The sequence below is a fragment of the Centropristis striata genome, chromosome 4 (assembly GCF_030273125.1).
Source record: "Centropristis striata isolate RG_2023a ecotype Rhode Island chromosome 4, C.striata_1.0, whole genome shotgun sequence".
In the NCBI taxonomy this organism is placed as follows: Eukaryota; Metazoa; Chordata; class Actinopteri; order Perciformes; family Serranidae; genus Centropristis; species Centropristis striata.
Genome location: NC_081520.1, coordinates 37,387,072 through 37,410,737, shown reverse-complemented (window position 1 = coordinate 37,410,737; position 23,666 = coordinate 37,387,072). Strand labels below are relative to the sequence as shown.

Below are 23,666 nucleotides of genomic sequence, written 5' to 3'. Positions count from 1 at the left end.
TAAGATTAATAAAGGCATGGCAAAGACATAATGGGTGGCTCATGGGTGTTTGTAATGCTATTATGAACAATTATAAGATACTCATGAGGCTTTTATTAATGTTCTTGAGCATTTGCAAACTGTTAAGTTTTTTATTCATGCTTATAAATCTCTTATACCCTGCTATTAACTGTATTATAATGCCATTATTAACACTTATATAAGCTTATAAACACACAATAATGTTAATAAGCATCTTGTAAGGACTTACAAGGGCCTTATTACTTGTTAATTAATGGTTATTACAAGGACCTTAATATAAAGCATTACCAATGTGAATGCTAAAAAGAGAGCTTTAACATGATTGTTGCCAACAGAAGGATCTTTACCACTGGATAGTGAAGTGATAGTAGCTCTTGGCCTCGGAGGCAATGTTCTTCCACAGCTCGCTGGGCGTGAGGCTGGCCCACGCCGTGTTGTCGCCGCCGCCGGGGACCCTGTTGCGACGTTTGCGGCTTTTGCGGCGTGACACCAGCTCGTCAGCAGGCAGGTGGGCGACGGCGTCGGGGAAGGAGCTCAGGAAGCAGTTGAGGAAATGGCTTACAGCGGCAGAGAGAGCAGACAACTCCACACCCTGCACCATGAAGAAACATTATGAAAATACAGTCATGGAAAAGTCTTTTTATTGCATAGTTATATCCTGTCTGGGTCTGGTGTGTTATGTGCATGTGTGTTGTCTCCTCTGTTTGTATCTTACCTATGTACTTGCTGTCTTATATTTGTATTTATTTTTAATTTTTTTAGGGACTGCAGATGCAAAATAGCAGCCTTGCTATAATCCGGCATATTTACAAAGATGTTTATCGATGTTCATTAATGTGCACTGTCCCTATCCAAAAATAAAGTATTCGTATTCCAAAAAATTAGACCATTGTTTTCTCCAATTTTTTGTTCATTTTAATGCCTGGTACAACTAAAGGTAAATTTGTTTGGACAAATATAATGATAACAACAAAAATAGCTCATAATAGTTTAATTTAAGAGCTGGTTTTCTTGATAACAACCAAAATCATTATCAATAAAACCATGGAAAACAGCTAGACATCAGCTATTAAACCTATTTTTGTTGTTATCATTATATTTGTCCAAACAAATATACGTTTAGTTGTACCAGGCATTAAATGAAGAAGAAAGCAAGGAGAAAACAAGGGTGGTCTAATCATTTTTTCCATGACTGTATGTTTAATTAAAAGAAATGTAAGCTCGTCTTAAATAATTTCTGACAAAATATCAGTATTTTAAGCTTTGATTTGGTTATTTTTCCTGAAGGAAGCATTTACTCATTCAAGGAATGTCACAATTTCAGTTTTTTTTCAATTTTCCAGCCATGATATATAATCTAAAAAAAATCACTAAAATTAAATAAAATATGACTTTCAAACCTGCTGGCTGGTTGTGAGTTTCACAACTTCAACAAATTCAAAAAGTGCTGCATCTTTGAAATATGTCAGATGGATTGAGTAATGCTGATATTTATTTTCTTAGGGGTTTTTTTTTGGCTTTTTAGTTCTTCTGACCAAACTGATAAGCATTTTTAAAAATATATATATTTTCTAAATACACGCAGACAAACGATCTTGGAATTAATAATGTGCCAAAAGTTTGGAGATGACTGTTGCTGTGCTTTCAGAAGATATTTTCTGGGTTCAGAGGGCTTTAAGGAGGCTGGATAATGATAATAATAATATTTTACCAACCTGGAGGTATGTCTTGAAGATATGTTTTGCACATCTGGTAATCAGCTCACTGATTCCTATTCTCTATGGTGTAGAAAGAAAAAGGAAATATTAGAATGACAAAACAAGATGAGCAAATTGGGACAGCGGTGGCTGCGTTTGGGGGTTTGGACTCACATAGAAGTGCTCCAGCTGGGCTTTGGCCGGAGTCTTGTCCACAAACTCCAGGACGGTGCCCAGGTAGCGAACGTTGATGCCTCTCTGGTGCAAGGCCTCGGTCAGCGTGGCTCCGTCCATGGGCAGAGCACTGTGGTCCAAACAGTCTTTAACCTGATCATCAAACAGACATAATGTGGTGTTTAACTCAAGCCACACAACCAGAATATTCACCCTCTGTATCTGAACAGTGTCTGTGTCACTGACCAGTGATGGGATCTGACAGGACACCAGGAAGGCAGCGGTGTCTTTCAGAAGCTGCTTCTGCTTCTGGACATCATCCGCGCTGTCGTCTGGGAAACGGACTCCTGGTTCAACAACACAGGCACAGATTCAGTGCTTTTATTCGCCTCAGAACAAGAGACGTTCACTCTCTCTTCAAAGACAAATTAGAGCCGAAAGCGCTAAAAATGACTACAAGCGAGAAGGAGATTACACACAGACAAATCAGGGAGGGAAAATGGATGAAAACCCATCAGTTATCATGGCTGCTCTTCAACTAAACGGTTTCATTAATTTCTACAGTTATACACATTATTTCATAATGGATTACACATACTTTGTAGCACAGTTTTTGGACCTTTGGTCATTATTTAAAAAATATTTCGAGCCAAGCACTGGTTACATTTTTTGCGTCCACTTTTCTTATTCTACTTTAGTCTTGAAACATTTTATTTATATATATATATATATATATATATATATATATATATATATATAAAAAAAAATTCTTGTTAATTTAAAGGTACCTTTGTTTGGACAAATAGAATGATAACAACAAAAATAGCTCATAAGAGTTTCATTTATTTAACCATTTTCCATGGTTTTCTTGACAATAACCAAAATCATTAACAAGAAAACCATGGAAAATGGCTAGATATCTGCTCTTAAATTAAACTCTTAGGAGCCATTTTTGTTGTTATTAGTTGTACCAGGCATTAAATGAACAAGAAATTGAAGACAACAAGGGTGGTCTAATATTTTTTTCCATGACTGTATATTTAGCATATTCCAAAGCTTGGCTAAAAAGTCTCACTTTGTTTTTGTTTTTTTATTTAAGACCTATTGACGTCTTAAAAAAAAAAAACACCCTCTGAAAACCTCAGCATTGTTTCAAAACCACCTCCCAAAACCTGAGGGTTTTCTACAAAACTGCACAGAATGTCAACTTTTCCTAAAGAGTTTATTTCTCAGCCTCTGCAGCAGATAGAAATATGAAATAAAAACGATCTGAAAGCTTAAACTCTTGGTTTTAACTGTAAATAATTGTCATTTAGTACATGCAAGTACATAAACATTTTTTAAAACATCATTTAACAAAAACTACACTTACACTGTTATAAAGTGGCACAGTAAGAAAAAGTGTCAGTTTAAAGGTATATACACTATACTAAATCTAAATGGGTTAATGTCAATGAAAAATATTTTTGATCCGTGTCTGTTCTACTGGTATCAAAAATGAGCCATGAAGCCATAAAAAAGCCACTTTGTGTATGATGTACAGCCTGCATTGTTCATTTGTTAATAAGCTACTGTCAAGCTTTCATAGTCCACATATGGTTAATCATGCTTGTGGTGCTCACCTGGGGAGAAGATGTCGGGGTTGAAGCGAATGTCGAAAGACGTGTTGCTGATGGAGCCGACTGCCTTGCAGGCGTTGAGGACGACCTCGCGGCTTTTCGGATCTGTTTGTAATTTGGATCGATACAAGGAAAAGATGCAAAACGTTAAAAGTAACGGTGACGGACACATCCTGGCAGCACATCCCAAAAGTGACAGTTTAAACCTTGTCCACATTAAGCCTAAAAACTGAGGGGAGCTTCAGAAGCAAAAGCCCTTTTTTAAGTCCAGAATGTTTATATGTCAAGACAGCTGGTCAAACAGGTAACACTGATCTTGTAATTGAGTTTATTTTGAGTATAAAGTGTTCAAATATAATAATATAAAGTGTTTTTGTAAGCTTATTGTAGACATGGCCTTAGTTACGTACCCACCACATAATAAACAACAGATTAGATCACTCAGATTACTGTGATTTAGACTCAATTGTGCAGCATAAAAATGAATTAAATAAAATTAAAATTAAATGATTTCTGCATTCCAACACACATTCCGATTAGTGAACACAGCAACCAATTATTCAGTTTATTGGGTCACATCCAACAGCAAAGACATCACAGGCTGGGACACTAAGAGATGGTTGATTGGGGGCCAACACTCGTCCCAACTGCAGGCTGAGGACGGAGCAGGGACAGCTGGCCTGGTGGAAAGAAGCCACTAGATTTAATATTAAAATACTCTACCTAGTACTCTACTGTCATACGATTGACACATACATTCTCTAAAATTAGCTACATCAAGAAAACTACATTTTCTATGCAGTTATCCACCAGGGGAGCTCTCCCTGCGTTGTCCTGGCCTTAAGTTTGGGGGTATTTCTTTTGGACGTACCAATACAAGATCCGTCTTCGCCAACTAAGGTCTCTGCCAGCTCTTTGGCCTGAGCTAATCCTGGAATACTTTCCTCAAGCTCCTTACCCTCCAGTGGGCTCTTGCATTCCCCATTCTGGGTGGCTGCGGGTTCTAGAGACCCGTTTGTGGCGGGCTTTGAGGCGTTTTCTTCACCGTCAGTCGCTGCCTCTGAGGCAGTGGAGGCGTTATTCTCCGTCTGGCTGGTGGCGTCTGCTGAGGCCTCTGTGACACTGGGAGAATCTGACGCGGCGGTCTGTGTCTGGGTCGTGTCGGCGTTGCTTTCTGAGGGCGTTCCGGCGGTTTCTGTGATGGCGGGTAAATCGGTCTTAGCGTCCTTGTTTGCTTTCTGTTGCATGAGCTGCAACGCCGCCATCTTCATGAAGAGAAGATATCTGCAGGGAGACAGAATCGACAGTTAGATAGATAGATTACTTTATTCATCCCCGAAGGGAAATTCGGTTGTCACAGCAGTCCGGTATTCAAGTACAATAAAATACAATAGAATAAAATACTGAGGTAGCATAAATAAAAACAACAATAGAAAAAAAAACACAGAATAGAACAAGGACACTTAAGAAGTTAAAAAAGAAGATCAGTTGATAATTATACTGATGATATGATGGCAACAATGCTATAGTGACTAGACGGTATATAATTGTAATAATAGTACAGTATATAATATATAATAATAAATAGTAACAATATAAAATAAAATAAAAATAAATAAAATAATTATTAATAAAATAATATCATATATAATATATAAATATATAATAATAGTAATAGTAATAGTAATAATAAATAAGGCCGGTACAATAATAATAGTAGTATATTACAGTATATAGTAATAATAATAGTAATGTCAGCAACAGTATATATCAGCCATTCTCAACCTTGGGGTCCCGACCCCAAATGGGGTCGCAAGATGATTTCTGGGGGTCGCCAAATCATTTTGGAAAAAATATAAAAATGTATATCAAATTACATAATTTCAGACAGGGAGATGTTTTAGTTGTTGTCTGCTTCATTATTTGTCCAAAATTTGTCGTATCAACTGAGTTTGTGTTATCTGAACTGTGCGTGTAAGATTCTGTTTAGCGAAAAAAAAAAAGTGTTGTCTAAAAAACAAGATAAAAACACTAAATCTGAGGGAAATTATCTTGCTGCATGGACAGATAATTTACTTGACAAGATTTCTTAAATTAAGATTATTAAATCTAGAAATAAGCATGTTGAACACTTAAAATAAGAAATTAACTCTTAAAACAAGATGGGGCGGACAACATGCATGATAAATTGGGGGTCGCGGCTCGTAAAGGTTGAGAACCACTGGTATATATAATAATAATAATAATAATAATAATAATAGTAGTTAATCTCACATGGAACCTCTCATGATGCTGGAAATGTGAAGAGGCAGACACGTACCTGTGCTCAACGAAGGCCTCGATGAGCTCTTGGCGTAGACAGGCCAGGTGGTGGCGGTGCTGGCGGGGGAAGCCTTGGCGTTTGCTCTCTGGAGGCAGCTCCTCGCCATCCACAGGCAGGAAGTTGAGGTCAGGAGGGAAGGTACGGAGAAGGTCCAGGATGTAGTGTCGGCCGTCGTTTCCGATGATGCCCTTACACTCAACAGAAGAGCACAGCTCCACGGTGTCATCTTTCTCGTTCAGCACGTTGTGCCTCTGGACCTGAAGGTTACAGTGTAAATGAGAAAAATCACTTGGAGAGACAAATGGATCTGAATACACTCTTTTTTTCTCAAGCACATTCAAAGATATTTAAAATTTTAAAGAGTGATGCTGCCGATATTCTACAAACAAGTGCGGGTTTCCCAGTTGTGACTTTTTGTTTTGTTTTTTTGCAAATACCGAATTTGTCGGTTACCATTTTCAGCTGTGGATAACATATTTGGTGCTCGAGTGAGTATTTACTGAACTATAGCAGGATGTGTACTGCCATGTTGGCCCTGCTCGCTCAACTCTCTTTTGGCACCAGTCTTTTTCTCTATTTCACTAATCTTGCATATTTAAGTGCGTTTTGTGTTTAAATATGTTTTGGATTAAAGTAAACTCAGTATTAATGCTGACAAGGTTTGATACAGAAAGCTAGTTTTGCTCAATTTAATGCTCTTATATTTCTGTATGTTTTATAATTGTTATTGCAACTTTCAGTTTGCAAACTGTAGCTTTATCCAACTTAATTCTCAGCTCATTGGGTTATTTACGTACTGAACGCTCGGCCGTGTTTCAGTTCAGTGAGTACTGATACGCAGTCAGAGATAAAAAATTTAAAAAATACACGGTTTGATTAAAAATGCCACATGACTGACCAAATTCTTAATGACCATTAATCAATCATTATGCAGGTAGCCTTTTTTGAAAATCTGTGTTGAGTTAATTAAAAAAAATTGTGTTCACAACTGACGTTAGCATGGTAGCATTTTTTTTTTTTTTTTTTTTTAAATGCAGGATGTCTGTGTCCATGACTGCAGTGTTTTGAGTCAAGTATCAGCTCGGCCCACTTGGAACCTCAACTGAGGTGGTGATAAAAAATGCACCAGGTACTATCCACAACCTTTGCTCATAGAAAACCAAAAAAAGAGCAAGCGAGCCATACCATGCAGTGGAAAAAGGACATATGGTGGATTAGCTCACGACACACACACAGAGTTCATGTCACAAAATGTGAGGTCACATGCGCAAAATAACATTCAACTCTGATGAACTCTGAGAGGTCTAGACTCTGACTCTCGCCTGCATTCACTCATATGTGACTGTGCCCTGACAGTCTCATTGATGCGTTTCCTTGGATATTAACGGAGTAACACAGGAAATGAACAATCTCTTGAACAAAGACAACAACTGACCTTGAGTGGCCGGCTGGTCTTATCCAGCAGCTCCAGGTATTTGCTGTGAGACACGACCGTCTTTCCAAAGTCGATGGAGCCGTAGATGACGCTCTGCTCCTGCTCGCGCTCCAGGATGCCGGGGATGATGGACTGGGCGGTGACCCGGTAGCCTCTGTAGTCCACCACGACCGTCCCCAGAGTGTACAGACCCTCCACGTCCACGGCCCCGTAAGCCCGTACTCCGTTTAAGTCATTGGTGGGTGCGGCGTGGGCGGCGGCGTCTCCGCCCAGCTCGCGATAGTGGTCCCGTACGTCGAAGCCCAGGCTGAAGAAGATGTTGTTCCAGATGAACATCTGCATGCGCGTCTCCTCGCCGGGGTTGATTGCCATGACGTTGCCGTCGATGACCGCCATGGCGCCTCGTGTGGCAGCTGCTGCAAAGTCACTGTGGACCTGCAGGAGAATTTTTGGTAACGCTTTATAATAAGGTCATTAATAACCATTAATTAACAAGTAATAAGGCATTGTTCTCGCTTTAGATCCGGTATTTGTAAAAAGCATAGTTAACTTATAATAGATGAGCAATAAAGTATATTTTAATATCAATAAGCAAACAAAATAAGATTAATAAAGGCATGGCAAAGACATAATGGGTGGGTCATGGGTGTTTGTAATGCCATTATTAACACTTATATAAGCTTATAAACACACAATAATGTTAATAAGCATCTTGTAAGGACTTACAAGGGCCTTATTACTTGTTAATTAATGGTTATTACAAGGACCTTAATATAAAGCGTTACAGACTTTTTTTTTTTTTTTTTAAAGGGAATATTGGTGATTTAGAAGAAAAAGAAGCTGTTGCACATTAAAAAGATATTACGGCTGTACCAAATGTCTACCACATTCTCAAATGAAGCTTTTAATGTCTGTCATCATGTTCTATGGAAAATCCTCAGACAAAATTCTGAATTTGAATAAAGGGATTAACCTGATTAAGTTTCTCTATCAATCCACTTTCATTTATGAATATGTGGTTCTATAAATGTGATGTATAGTGCTGTGAGATTGTTGCTGGACCGCCACATTAATACAGCTGTGTGCTTCTCTTAGAGCTGCAGTAAAAAAAAAAAATAAAAAAAAAACATTAAAAAAAGTTTTTGAAAGGCCAAAACATCAAATAAATATGACAGTAGTGTACTTAGATGTAATCATTTCTTAAATTGACAGGTTTTTATCCAACTCTCTTTTTTTCAATAAATCTGGACTTTATAACACTATGGAATTATTGTAAATGTTTGGATCATTCAAGTCTGAAAGAATCCTACCACCACTGGAATCTTATTCTACAAATAGTATAATATCAATAATACAAATGAGCTAAATCTTTATTTGTAAATGTATATACATTTTTATGGTTTAAACAGAATGAATAGAGATGGAAAAAGAGGAAAGTCTGCATCATTTGAATTTTGATTTAGAATGTGAGTGTCAACATTATTACTGAAGCTTGAAGTATTCGGTACGGTGCCAGAAGCTACACATTTACACATCACATTGGCCATTAACAGAGTGACTCAGCAGTTTGGGTGATTCAGTGCAATCTGTTGTGTTTATACCTTGAATATGGCTCTCTCCCTCAGCAGCCGTTCAGGCAGGTTTTTCCGCGGCAGCTCTCTGGTGGTCTGCAGCTCCTCGTTCCAATCTCTGGTCTGCAGACAAATCAGCACAAAAGAAAAAAAAGTATTAATACTGGGAGAGCTTTACATGATTAGGCCGACTGCTGTGTTCAGCTGTGCCCACCTGTCCAGGTATGTGCTCCTCATAACCCAAGCGGGAGGTGTAGGCGTCCTCAGCGCGAACACAGTCCATGGCGTGGTCCACCTGTGGAGCTGTCCAGCTGTACACCTGGAAAGGCGTGGCTATCCTCTCAAACGGGTGTCTCTGGACCCTGCAGCAGAAACGCAGTGAAAACCGTGAAAAAAGGCATCAGTGGGGTGGTAATCACAATCACCAAAATGAGTGACAAGAACCACAGAGTCCTGCTCAAAAACAACAAACAAAAGTCTTGTTAACTTTTCTTATTGGGCTTTAAGACTTTGACCTTCTGGCCAGGTATTGGCTATAAGAAACAATAGCACCTTTCATAGTGCCGTCCCGCAAATAGCCCATTATATTGCCAGAAAGATATGTCCTGGCTTTTCGCCTTAGGGCGTTCATAGTGATCCCGCAAAGGCAAAGTGATATTTGTGCCCTTTCATAATGCAGTCCGGCGTCACTGAACAAGTTGGGAGGAGAGGATAGTGACATGCAACAGAGAAGAAGCAGTGCTGCGCAGTAGCACAATGCTAATAGGCTACATAGTTAGCTCTGTAGCAGTACAGCATGTATGTGCTGCTGCAGCAGGATGTGTTCACTTAGGCCTCGTTCAGACTGCCAGCCAAAATCCGATTTTTAGCCCATCCAGATTGGAACTGGATGGCTCTTTTGAAGTCTGAACAGTCACAAATCACATGGAATCCGATTTTTGCGAACTGGATCAAAACCACCTTCGGGAGGTAGTTTCAGATCCCATTTGGACAGATGCGTCTCAGTCTGAACTGCTCCAAACACTCAGATCAGTTTTGACTGTCCCTGACGTCACTCTATGCGGCGTAGTGCGGGCAGCGCAGAGACGAGGTGTCCACCGGCAGCCGCGCCCGACTCATGCAGGCCCGACGGGGGCGTCTATCCACCAGGTTTCTCCCCTGGTGCGTCTGAGATGTTCTGCACCTCTACTGGACAGTGATGAGGCCAATATACTGAGGTGACCTGCCTCCCTCATGTTTGTTGTTGTTGTTCTTGTTGCGGTCGCAATTATGACGTCTGACGCCGTTACTATGGCAACCTGTCAGATCAGTCAATAATGTGGCCCAGTCTGAACAGAGCCATATCCGATTTGGACACTTGCTAAAAACAGTGTGGACTGTCAGACCCTAAAAATCAGATTTGAGTAGGAATCTGATTTGAATCAGATTCACCTGCAGTCTGAACGCAGCCTTAGCGACCTCCGTTTGTTTACAACAAGCATCAGACACTGTGTGCAGTTAGCAATGCTGAACAGTGATTTGATGACTGTTGGACCAAGTGGGAGGTGTGTGTTAGATGTCAAGCGCAACATCAAATATCCCGCTTCGCTCCGATGTCCCTTCATAGTGGTCCCACCTCCAACAGTCCCACCAATTTTCCACCTCTGTGACTACCTCTGGAGGTGGAAAATTGGTGGAATCACTTGATCCCGGGATTCCGCTTCGGGCACGTTATAGTGGAAGCGATACGTTACAGAGCCATAAATGCCCCGGCATGAAACAGCACTATGAATGGGTTAATGTGTTTTCACCTGGTTGAATAAAATAATCATTTCTAAATGAACTTTGGAATGATTTGATAAACATGGTTGCGGATATGCAATAAATAACTAAATGTTTTTTTAATTAAGAACTAAAATAAATAAAAAAGCAAAATGTTAATTTGGGTATTGGGCTAATAATGCGACTGACGATTTATTTATTTTCTTACCTTTTCTTTTGCAGGGCAGTGAAGTTCTTCTTGAAGGCAGGGCTGATCTGGCTCAGCAGCTCCACCAGAGAATGGCTCAGGAAGCTGGGGTTGGCTGGTTTAGGGTTAAAGGTATAGGTAGTAGATCTGGAATACAGACGGACACAAGGGTTGGGCAATGTCGACCCAAACAGCAAAAATATCAAGATAGATATGGATAGATGATATTGTCAGTGCAAGTCTTCCAAACTGATCAAATCATATGGACACAAAACCAACTACAGGGCTTTATCCACCATTAAGAATCATCATCGTATTATTAATTCTTTCACCAGACTAGGGTGCTTTACATAGACGGTAAAAAACAAGTGCGTTCTTCAACGTTTGGATTAGTTCTCTTCTACTTTATAGCAGTTGATGTGACAGCAGTGAAATCAGTCTTTGCGCAATTAAACACATCAGAATTGTTACTTTTTAAGCATTTAATAAATTAATAAAAGTGTGGATGGGAGGGGGCGGGGCTTTTAAATCACGATATTGGGCTCAGTGGTCGATGTCTGACAACTACCATGATGGACAAGTCTACAAACAGCCAAGCAGGCCTGGACAAGAAACATTTTTCTGCCAGTTTTGTCCAACTGATTACTAGAAACTACAAAAAACACTTATAGGCACCTAAACTAGCTGTGATAAAGTTGTTAGAAACAGAAAGATGATGCTTTTTTTAAACACCATGATATTTTTCCCAATTCTACTTTCCAATGTAATCCAACTGATTGACTGTTAAAACTAATCCAAAATCAGGATCATGAAACTGTGAATGCCAAGTGACAGCCAAATGCTTCGCAGATAAACTATGTCTGAAGAGATTATAGAGCTTGAAAGGCAGAGCTGCAACTAGACACAGGGTTGAAATGTTGACTGACTGGTTGAGGTAGAAGCCACGTGTGGAGGCAGTGACGCTGACGTGACGCTCCTCCACAGTCACGATGTACAGGTACATGAGGTCACCGTGCATCTTCCTGTTTCCAGGTGGAGGGTTCCAGCCGCTCATGGTCAGGACCTTCAGGCACTGCATAGGCTGTTGGAGGCGTGTTAGAGGCATTAGTTACTAGGAAATCATTTTAAAATTCAGTCTCTTGTAAGTGGTTTGGAGTCAGACAACATGTAGGGCCAAGACAGCGCTGCTCCTCACCTTCCAGTCCTTGTTCTGTGGCTGGAGGGGCACCAGGGGGCGATCTTTGCTGCCGGGCAGGATGTGCTCTGGGGGGGTGCAGTCGATCTGCTCCATCTCGTTGCCCTTTTTCTTTCGCTTGCCGCTATCTGCAGACACATTAAAAAAAAAAAAAAAAAAAAAGGAGTACAGTGAACGTCTGCAGTCCAGCTGCATGTTGCTACAATAAAACTGGAGATGCACCAATCGACCGGCCACTGAATGAAACCGAATGAAACTGAATGAATAACATATATACAATTTTTTTTGCCAGTCAAATTTACACATTTGTGCCACATATTTGTGTGATGTCACAGTCACACACACGCACCATGCATGATGTCGTCAGTATGTTCTTGAGAGTGAAGAAGACATAAAGCTCATAATTTGTAACACCTGCAAATTCAACATAAGCCATCTAAGAACAACCTAAGAAAGATTTGGAACAGTGCTTAATTTGACAGGAGTCAAACATGTAAGACAAAGTGAGATATACTGCAGAAATCTGAAGCACTTTTATTTTTAGATTTGCTTGAGTGAGAGTAGGAGAAGAGAAGGTCCTATGACTTGGTTAAAATACAAGTTATTTAATATTCTTGTATTATTCTAAACTAGGGATCTGCAACCTTTGCTCACAAAAGAGTCATTGTTGGCCAAAAAAAAAAGAGAAAAAAATGTTGGATTGGAGCCACAAACCTTATTTTGAGCCATAAAAGTCTCATTTACCCCACCAACATTCCTATTAGGTCATAATGAGCATTTATTTATGAATTGTCAGAATGCAGCAAGGACCCAAGTGCAAATGAGCAGGAGATTTGGAAAGCTAGCCTAGCGAGGGACACTCAAAACTAGACTTGAGAAGATGGCCAAATGTAGAGGTTAAGGCATCAAGCTATAGACTTTCGTAAGCTATGATGCACATTTTAGTTGACTAAAATGTTTTTATAAAATGTTTAATGCAAAACATATGGTGCACATTTTTACAACTAAAGAATACAAATTGCTTTGGCCCTAGACAATGATGCATTTAAATCAAAATGTTAAGAAATAAACTATTTCATATCGTATCATTTTTTGAGGATGATTTTTTTTTTTTTTAAAAGAAAGAAAATCAGAATCGGCAGTTCAGACTTTTTAAAGCTGGAATCACCCAGGAAGACTGCAATCGTTGCAGCTCTAATTAAAAAGGCACATTACAGGATGGCTAAGGCTGTTAAGCTACACGGCCTCATACCTCCGAGGTCTCCATCAGTGAATATGCTGAGGAAGGAGAGAGAGTTGCAGTCCACTCCGTTGTAGGCATCTGAGGGGTCCAGACTTTTCAGCAGGTCTCTGATGTGACGCACATGGATGCGAGCCTCGCGGACTGTGTAGGGCTCTGGAGAGAAGACGGACAAAAGAAACCCGAAGGGTATAAATAGCAGGCAGTGAACGGTTTGACAAGGAACAGATCAGGCTAATTGACACTCGTAATGTCTTTCTTGCTGAGGTTGTACGGATTTGCTGCTGGTCAAAGACAGTGTGCCATCCAGATTACAGAAAATATATCGGGATGTGTCACCCCAATGTATTAGGTGTCAAAGTGAAGAGGGAACACTATCCCACTTATTTTTGTCGTGTCATAAGCTACAACCATTCTAGTCATCCTTGTTTGAGTTCTTCACCAAGGCCCTTAATCATCCATGTAACCCAGACCCGTTCACCGTGTTGTTTGGAGTGGCTAATCCAGATAGTGTAAAAAGTAGTTATGAAGCTAAGGCTATTTCCCTTTCAACGTTGTTAGCCAGAAAGTTAATTCTACAGTTTTGGAAATCTGAAAGGGCTCCTACGTCTGAAATGTGGTTGAGAGAGCTGGGAAATGTATTACACTTGGAGAAAATCAGGTACATCATATCTACTAAAGAGGATATTTTTTTTAAAATATGGCAACCTTTTCTTGATTTAATGTCTAAAAACTGAATTAGTGTTATTCTGTTGCAGTGCCATTTATGTTATACCCTTGTTTTGTTTGTCTAATGTCAAAAAAAAACAAAACATGTATTGTTCTGTGTAGCTCAGGCGGCAATCTCCGTGCCTGAGCATGGAAGCCACCAGGAAGTGCATAAAGCCTGCAATTCACCGAAAATTCCAATAGGGGGTGCTAAGTTTGGCTGCAAAAGAAATCTGCCCATTCATTTCAGTGCTAAATTTGAAAACTTCTCACTTGATTTATTACCTCAGAAAAATTTTTCAGGGACAACATTATGGTCTCAATCGCTAGTAAAAAATCTTCTTCAAGACAATTTGATGTCAATAGTTCTAATAATGGCCCCATTTAGAAGAAAATAGAAGATAAAGAATCGTATGATTTGGGGCGTTTCTAGCTTTGATTGACAGGTCACTGACAAGGCGAGCCGTCACCAGGAGAGAAGCTGAGCGTATCCACGGCAACGTGTCAATAAAGTTATATATAACGTTATATAGATAGAAAAGAGGACGTTTAGCGGTTTGGTCTCATAACTTTGACCCTTTCACACTATTTTTTCACTTAATGACAGTTTATTTGAAAGTTTTGTTCAGTAAAATGTCTTGTTCAGTGTTTGGTTGGACTAACAGACACTCCAAGGAGTCGCTGCTCAGTTTTCTGAGGTAAGAAAGATACATTTTGTTTTTGTTTTTTTGCTAGCCAAAACTAACATCCCAGTTAATGCTCCAGTTAATGCTAACATGAATTAGCAGCGGCTTCTCTCAGTCGGGTTGCCGGTGTAGAGATGCGTGTAGTCAGTGTCGTCAGATCCCTCGCGCTCCGCCACAGTCCAATTATGGTCTGCTCCGCGTATCGGAAACATGATGGCGACGCAAGATGGCGACGAGTGTAACGCTGAACTCGAGGCTTCCAACGGGCAGTCCACAAACCAATGGGTGACGTCACGGTGACTACGTCCATTATTTATATACAGTCTATGGTGTAGCTCCACCATTTAACTCTAATTTGTATACATAATTTGTATATATTTTTCTGAAAACAATAAAAATAAATACACAAAAAAAAAGACAGTGTGCCAGCCTGCAGGTAGAGGGTAAACCATCAAACCTATAATAATTTATTTATATCTATAAATCCTGTCATCTTGTTTTTCCAATGACGATGACTGCGATTACTGTCTCCTAAAACCGGTAAAAGTGCTCTACATGCCTGGCTAAAACAATGTTAACAATGCTATAAAGTAAGCTTTATTCCCTCTCTTTGCTAAACAAGAACAAGACAAACCCAGGTGTGAATAAAAACCTCTCACCTTCTACCACTTTGAGCAGCGAGCCCTCCTGTAGACCCTCGATGGACTTGAGTTCAGCAAAGTTATCCAGCACGTTTCCGTCCAGCTGCAGGGAGAAGCAGGTGCGATGGCAGGTGTCCTCCCGGTCCATCAACACCTGATGGATCTCCTGGACCATTTCCTGGGGAGATACCTGATGGACAGGAGGGGGGAGTAAGTACAGCTTCAGAAAAATCCGCAATTTGACATATATAACCTGCACAACCCGTACAGGTGCCATCTCATGATCCAGGAAACTTGAGTTTTACAATCTCACGAGAAAGAATTTTACAACTCCTTCCCTCTTGTGGCAATCATCAGGTAAACTGCAGATATATCCAGTTTATGTCGCTATTGTCTGTCTGAACACCCGACCTGATGAACGGCTGCTTGTGAAGAGCTCATCCTTACCTGCAGGTCGAATGGCTCTGTTCCTGGGGCCTGGATCTTGACGGTGAAGCCCGTGTCCTGGATCACTATCACTTCCTGTTCGTTAGACTCCTCTCCTCCGTCCGTCTCGCCGTTCCCATCCTGCTTTGATTCTGCCTCCTCTGTGCGCTCATGAGCGCCATCACCATTCACCATGGCTGTATCTGCACTGTGCCCTGCAATGGAAGAAACAAAAGGGTTGTCAGTGAATGTAACAGATTTAAAATTTGATAACACTGACCAAAGATAGAGACCCAACACAGGCCTATTTTTGTTGAATACTACAGCAAGCACTTCTGTTTTGTAAAATACTGAGAAACCAATGTATTTTCAATATACCTAAGAAAGCCATACTTGCTCTGAATGCTCTATGTCTCTAGTTTATGGTTGTAAAGTTTCATTAAGATGTGATTATCCTAAAGGTTACAACAGCTAATTTTATACAGTTAGGTCATGCTTCAAATATGAAATGCTACGATGGGGACTAACAGCATCACAATTGAATAAAATTGTGCTCAACGATTCCAATTTCCAGTCATACCCAATTTATGTAATTCCAAGACTGTTTAGAGAGCCCAGTATGTAGAAGTATTCAAATATAATAGGCGAAAAAACATAGTATTAGCATGCAGTGGACATGTCTGTAAAGGGGAGACTTGTGGGTACACTTAGAACCCATTTTCACTCAGATATCTTGAGGTCAGAGGTCAAGAGAGCCTTTTAAAAATAGGTATGCCAGTTTGACATAAGATGGGGGTCAATGGATGCCTGCAGTCGTCTATAGTACCTTCACTCTAGCTTTAAACAATAGCCCACTACTACCTGTGAAAAGGCAGTAATGTCGGCCAAGATCTCCAGGTCCTGCAGGTCTCTTCAGGTTAAAAGTCTTCAAACTGTTTGCATGACTCTGAAGCAACACAATACAAGAAGAAAACTACAGTCTTCAATGATTAACAGACGGGTTTTGGGGAAAACAGCTCTGCTCTCTATACTGTAAATCTACAGCCGTCATGAGTTAATAATCTGATCCACAGTGAGCACCACCTTCAGACAATCAGTGGTGCAGAGAGGGCCACCCTGACAACAAAACGCCTCTCACCCAGGCAGCCAGGACACAAACAAAGCTTGGAGATGCAGAGGCTCCATGACCGCAACGACAACCTTATGAAATATGTATGAACGGGTAAAAGGAGCCAACAGAAGCTCAGGTACGGCACGCTGGTGTTCCTACAATTAATTAAAATACACATTAATGCAACACAAACTGCAGATTAGGGGTGACAGCATCTAGACTCCATTATTTCATTCCATCATTTATCGTCTACACAAAAGAAGCACAAAGTTTAAACTTCCAAAAAAAATTGACTATAATGTAACAGGGCATTCTTTTCAGCTGATTACAAAGCAACAACCAGCAGCTGAAACAAACACTGTTGCTACACTGGAGGGAGTTTAGCCGGGGAGTCTTGAGGGATTGAAAACAAAAGAATTCAACATTCACTAGAGGGAATTACTGGTCACTTGCATGGCTGATTGTGGTAAATACAAAACCTGCAGGTCAGCTAGAAAGCATGAAGCAGCTGCTCTTACTCTTTTGTTGACTCTCAGATTTACAGTTACCCATTATCTTAATAAAAAAAACATGAGAACTGAGACTTAATGAATGAGTTGGGGGTGAATATAATGCCTGCATAGTTTTTAAGAGTACGTATAGTTAAAGGTGAGAAGAAAATGACATGAATAAATGTGGGGTGTGGGCCGAGTATGTGGATGTCTCATTGGGACATAACTGCTGCCGTCAGCCGGTGTGTCCTTGCTCACTGTCAAGGGTAAACAGCGTCAGGGTCACTGAAGAGAGGGGGGGCAGAGAGGGGTGGGGCCTCATAACTGGGACTGCGACCCTGGGTGGGAAAGACAGCACTGAAATGGTGGAGGAACGGGGGAGGAAGCAGCAGAGGAGAGAGGGGCGACTGGCCACGCTCTGAATAACAAACACAACAGCTTCAGAGCAAACACACGCAAGTTAAGAGTGTTAGACACCAGAAGAGAACGAGGGCTCGATGGGAAGTGTTTCAGTGAAGCTGTCGTTTTTAACAGATCTGAACTATTTTTGTCTCAGAGGTTGGGACAAAGTTAGCAGATTACTTCAGTGATTTTCCATCTTAACCTGCAATAACTGATGTTTTGGCCACTTGGAGGCAGTTGAATCAAACTGTGAACACAAAATGCACATGTCGTCACATTTTAAGCTAATATGACAAATCCAGCAATTACAGAACAGCATTATTCTTCATCTGGAGTTGTGTTTTGGCTCCGTTTTTGGTCTCCACCATCTCCTGAATGAGATCCCTGACTCTTTAGCTGCTAAAATCTCCATTTTGTTCAGCCTCTTGTCGCTAATTGTGTCTGTCTGCTATTTGGTGCTGAGCAGGTAGTGCCCAGTCAGCTTTTTTTAGAGGTTTTCCTGCAGAAAACAGCTACGAAAGCGGCGAGAGCAGGGCCGGGCATCATTCAAAAAATTATGACACCAGTAGCCTAAAAGTAATACCGGTACCAATAGAGTTCTACATTTAATATATTTTTTCCAATTTAATAGGCAAACACACAATCGCCATATTTAGCAAACTTTTTCCAACAAGTAAAATCAAATAAGGAAGTTTAAGCTTTGAGTTCGCAGCATTCACCACATCAGAGGGGAAAGAGTACAAAGTGCCAGATTTCAGACTGTGATTGATGAGGCAATCCAGTAGTCTGAGTGTTGCAAAACTGACCCCTTTCTGCTGCACAGTAATGGAAGAAAGTTCAGACAAAGAAAGGAGAGAGGTGAACTTCAACAGTAAGCTGGACAGATCTTATAACCGGCTATTGTTTCAAAAAGGAAGGATAGGAAGTAGTAATGGATTATCCTTTATGCATTTCCTGTTTAAATGAGATATGACGGTGAGGCATAATGCAATGGTGGTAAACGTTACAGTGAGACAGCAGTTTACTCTCATGGAAGAGGCAGGAGTGCACAAAACAGACATGGTCCACTTTCTCATGAATAGATTTAAGTGGTTTAGTTTAGTAGTTATTTTTAATAAAGTTGTGTTATAAGGGATGCACCAATGATGAAATTCTTTTTTTGAACCCAAATTGTGCCAGCAAAAGAAATGATTATTCTTTATAAAACAATAACTGTGCTGTTTCAAAATGACTATTTTGTCCAGAATGCAAATAACCAATATATATATATATATATAACATTTAGCCACTGCAAAATTGATGCAACATATCAGATAAACTGCCAACAGTGAATGACCATATTGCTGATGGCAGACAACACATGATATTGATATTAATTATTCTGATTATATATATGAAAATATTAAATATAGATTCATGAAGAAATCCATACATGACTAAATTAGAAACCAGCAGGTATGATATGTATCATTTGTCATCCATCAGACAATCAAAGTTGGAAGTTATCAGACAGCTGACCTCCAGGTCAAGAGGTCAAGGTAAAGAATTAAAGGAAACAAGGTCACCACTCAGATAAAGACAAATGAGCGCCAAACACCAGAAACAATGAAACACTACAGCAGGCGAGGTTTACTCTGTAACAGAATATTTTGCCCTCTGACTAAACCTGTTTCTGTATAAAAACTGCCAACTCATAGTGAACATTCACATTATCCTCTTTCAGATGATGTAATGCTTAGAAATGAGCTTTTCCTCAGTTCGCACTTCTCTTGGGAATAACAAAATAATAAATCTAGCCAGCTATCTATCCACTCTGCAGCCCTCGACATGGGGACCCTGGCTGCTGCCATGGCAACCTTAACTAGCAAGGCAACCCTGAAAATAACAACAACAACACAAGGTCGGTCGATAATCAGGTTTGCTGCCACACAAGAAGGAAACCTCCTGATGGTCAGACAGATTCTGAGTCATCTGTAATGAGATTCCACAGAAACACTGAATATAAGTTCTGTTTGAAACTGATTTTTATAAATCAATCACAAAATAGTTTCCAGCATTGAAATTTCTACACGCAATCCCAAAAGGACCTCATGACATGGGGCTGCATGCCCCTTGTTAGGATAAGCTGTTACGGATAACGAATGAATGAAGCTACGGACATAAAGGCACCATTGCCAGAGATGATGAAGACAGTTGCTTTGGCTGTGGATTGGTGAGGAAGATAACTGGCCAGGAGAGGAGAAGTGCCATAATCCAGGCCACCCTTCTTCACCCATCAGCAGCATTAAGCCCTTTAAAATCACCAACAGTGAACCTCACCTATATCTGTCTGCTCTGCTATGTGCTGTTAGTATTTCAGAAGAATAATCAATAAATATTTGGTCATTTTTCATGCAGAAAGGCTTTTTATAATGTCTCAAATATTGGAATGCCCTGCTTTTCTCAAATAATATAACATGAAACTGAATATCTTTGGGTTGGGGAGTGAAAAAAAAAAAGAAAATTAAGGACATCCCCTCAGACTTTAGAAGCTGGAATGGATATTTTCTCAAACATTTAATGGAATAAAAGAATAATCAAGAAAAAAAAACGGCAGATTAATTGATCAAGCACATATTGTGTAGTTGCAGTCATACTAGTTTTACTAGCTTTGGTTTCTGCCATCAATCCAGTCACTGGAGGCCTCGACAGTTATGGCTGCCATGTAGCCATTGTCAACCATTTTGAGAAATTAGCAACCTATTCTTGGCCTTTGGTTGCCACCAGTTGGAGACACTTTTTAACATATAAAAATAGAGACAGTAAAGAGCAAAATGTGCAGTATCTTCAGCTGTATGTGAGAGGGGAGAATCAAGACAGATTGGAGGTCATCTCTGGACAAAGTGAGGATGGACAAGCTGATGTTGCTGTCATTTAAGGGACCCACAGCCCAAAACCTCACCGCATGTGTGATCAGCATTGAGGACAAGTTAACGGCTAACACTTAAGATTCAAATTCCATCAAGAATCAGATAAAATCAGTCAAAACCATTCTGTTCGGTTGCTGTTTTAAAGTATCATTCTTTTATGCCACATCTGCATCATTAAACTGACATATAACTGCATAGTATCTCAACTACTCAAAATATAAGTCGACTATAGAAAATGGCAACCTAATAGTCAGGAGTCAATATAATACAATGAAACACTGACATAGCTAAATAAAATACAAGATGGATATAGAATATGCAAAGGGAATTATAATGCACTATAACAAGTGCTGCAGAGCCTGTGCACCAACTGAATAACCTCATTAATATTTATTAAATGAAATGGACTATTTGTTTATGCTCTCAAATGCATCCACTGCTCCGTGCAGCTTTGTCTAAAGACTGGACAGCACATCTACATCATCCAGTTATAATCCTGCCAATATTAATTTAGATGCATTCAGATCAGCAGTTCCTTCACAGACTCATCCCTTCACAGGTGGAACAGTTGGGTCTCTGGCCTGTGTTTTCCTTTCAAATGACACAGGCAGAGACAGCTCAAGGTCCCACATGTGACACAGACCGGCTGCAGGACTTCAGGTGCTCTCCAAGTTCTGTAACGTTAACTTCACCGGCTGACAGTCCACCGTCTCGCTTTAATCTCCTCCTGACTACAACCCTGTGCTGCCGCTCCGCTGGGAGCCGCCGCCACCACTTTTATCTCTCATGATACTCACCAGCTTTGCGCGGCTGTTCATGTATTATTAGCGTAACCTTCCCTCTCACTGTGCATGCACCATCATGACTTTTTCTACCGCGACCAGCTTCCGTTTCCAGGGCGAGCGGGGACACTCGATCTAATCTTCCCCGGCGGGGGAGGACCGGCCCCAGCCGAGAGTGGTACCACTGGGCGCTGGGTATTTTATCCAACTGACGTCTATCAAATAGTATTTTATACACCAAAAAAACACACAATGGATATTTTACATAGTTTGTCAGACACAATTCCGCGAGATAAAAGAACAACATGCGTAACGAACCCCCCTGCGTTCACGGTGAGAGTGTGCGGCTCCACTGAAGGTGACCTTCAGTTCAAGCTGTTACCGAACATGTGCGTCAATACGAGTTAGCACAACACCGGCTGCTGCACCGTGACACATGAACAAACCATGTGCTACACAGACGGTTCATGTCTTACAAGAAAAACACTTTTTTTAGTGCATATGATTGTCTTTTTGGGGCAACGCGCAGGCTGTGACGAGAGCAGCTGCTTGCTAGTTAGCCAGCTAACGCTAGCTGCAGTGAGGAGGCTAACGTTAGCATGCCGGTGAACTTGTTTTGAGTTAGCCTTGCTTGCTTGCTAGCAGTGTCAGTGTCAACTTGGACTACATGCTAATAGTTATAACATGCATGCATGAAAGGATCTGATTATTTGGAGGTTGTTAGCTTGCTAATGCAGCTAGTTAGCAGATGCTGCTAGGTGCAAGGTGGATCCTCTAAACTTGGAGAGGCTACCAAGGAGATGGTTGGGAGGAGGAGGAGGAGGGGGTTCACCCCCAAAGACCACCACCACCACCACCACCTTGGGTCTGAGGACTTTAAGTCACATAACAAAGCATGGAGGTGAATGTCATCAGCTATGTGCATATGCTATGCAGAGATACAGACATAATAGGTAATAATAAAACGCACTGAAAACAGTTTTTGCACAGGGATGCTGGCTATATTAAGTGGTGCTGTTACCATATGCATCATGATTTGTGTAGTCAGTGTATGTATGCAGTGTGTTAGGTGTTGTAACAGCAGATAGTCATCAGTGTGCTGCAGATTCTCACCACAGCCGCAGGACTCCTTCAGACGTGTCTTGCTGGGCTCATTGCTGTCCTGGGCTCCATCCCCGGCTTCATCCGCAAGATCAACCGGATTACAGTTGGGCACTGACGCCGGGATGTCATCTGTCTTGCTCACCATGGTCGGCAGTCAGTGTGGCAACAACAAAATATCCCCCAGCAGCGTTGCTTGTGTCTGTAAAGGGAAAATACAAAAAATAATCTTCTTCTCCGGCTAACGCAGGCTAGCTGGCTACATGCGAAGGGTACAAGCTTACAAAAACAAGTCTAGTGAGGAAGGACAGTGCTGTACATGGTGCTGGGCACACGTGGTTCCCTCCTCCCCTCCCCTTGACCTCTTTGCCTTTGCGTTGCACTTCCCCACCCACTAAGCGTGGCGCTACGGAAAGCCACATGCGACAAATGGCTTTTACAAACTCCTTTTCCCCCCTCTTTTCTTTTTTTAACAGTTTAGATTTTATCTTGTGCACTGGGTGATAAAGCACATGAGTGGAAAACAGACTATCATAATACAGTGACTGTTTCATTGTCATCAGCTGCTGTCAGTCACTTTTACCCTCCAGAGAGCTGCAGCTCTGACATGAACTCTGCTTGCTCCCTTTACCACTGTGAGGAGCACAATTAAAGTAAGCCTGTGTTATAAAGTTGCCTGATTGCCTGAAGATGCCATAGATTCACACCAACTGCAGTCAAACTGTTTAACACCAGCATGACATAAACGTAGCTCTGCCTATATCACCATGTCACTTCACTGTTTTAATACTAGACTGTATATATTCCTCTGCATATATTATTCTTTTTTTAAATGTATTTATTGTCCATAGTAGCACATACAATGACACAAAACAATCTATTCTCACCAATATGCAATATCAGTGCAAAACAAAAATATTCTCAGGAAAATCCCCATGTGCAATATTAACAATAATGTTCAATAGCAGCCATATTTCATGTATAAAATGTGTATATAATGCACACTATATATAATTATATTTATATATTTTTTAAATATCTTTGTTATATCTTTAACTTCTGTATCTAAAGCTGATGTGATTAATAAAGTCTTATTTTATGTAAATTATCAATAATATTACTATTAACAGTCCTTCTTCCTTAATGATAATTTGAGAAACTGATTGTTACACTTGTCAATTTTGAA

The 23,666-nt window shown here is 40.5% G+C and overlaps 1 protein-coding gene across 3 annotated transcripts in view; it reads right to left on the bottom strand.

Annotated features, from left to right (window-relative positions):
* cluha (clustered mitochondria (cluA/CLU1) homolog a) overlaps positions 1-22,795 on the bottom strand; it is a 33,174-nt gene extending 10,379 nt beyond the window's left edge. Inside the window, exons 1-17 of one of the 3 annotated variants that reach the window (XM_059330983.1) lie at positions 22,493-22,795; positions 15,706-15,899; positions 15,277-15,448; positions 13,236-13,379; positions 11,984-12,111; positions 11,715-11,869; positions 10,810-10,935; positions 9,055-9,202; positions 8,871-8,963; positions 7,270-7,704; positions 5,832-6,091; positions 4,383-4,795; positions 3,515-3,616; positions 2,139-2,239; positions 1,893-2,045; positions 1,737-1,799; positions 369-613 (exon numbers count right to left, since the gene is read on the bottom strand). In XM_059330983.1, coding sequence (XP_059186966.1) covers positions 369-613; positions 1,737-1,799; positions 1,893-2,045; positions 2,139-2,239; positions 3,515-3,616; positions 4,383-4,795; positions 5,832-6,091; positions 7,270-7,704; positions 8,871-8,963; positions 9,055-9,202; positions 10,810-10,935; positions 11,715-11,869; positions 11,984-12,111; positions 13,236-13,379; positions 15,277-15,448; positions 15,706-15,899; positions 22,493-22,628 — 3,068 coding nt within the window. In that variant the 5' untranslated portion in view covers positions 22,629-22,795. Of the gene's footprint in view, positions 1-368; positions 614-1,736; positions 1,800-1,892; positions 2,046-2,138; positions 2,240-3,514; positions 3,617-4,382; positions 4,796-5,831; positions 6,092-7,269; positions 7,705-8,870; positions 8,964-9,054; positions 9,203-10,809; positions 10,936-11,714; positions 11,870-11,983; positions 12,112-13,235; positions 13,380-15,276; positions 15,449-15,705; positions 15,900-21,394; positions 21,437-22,492 lie in introns of those variants that run through there. The other 2 variants (XM_059330984.1, XM_059330985.1) reach the window with 2 other exon arrangements.
* Positions 22,796-23,666: the final 871 nt, after the last annotated feature.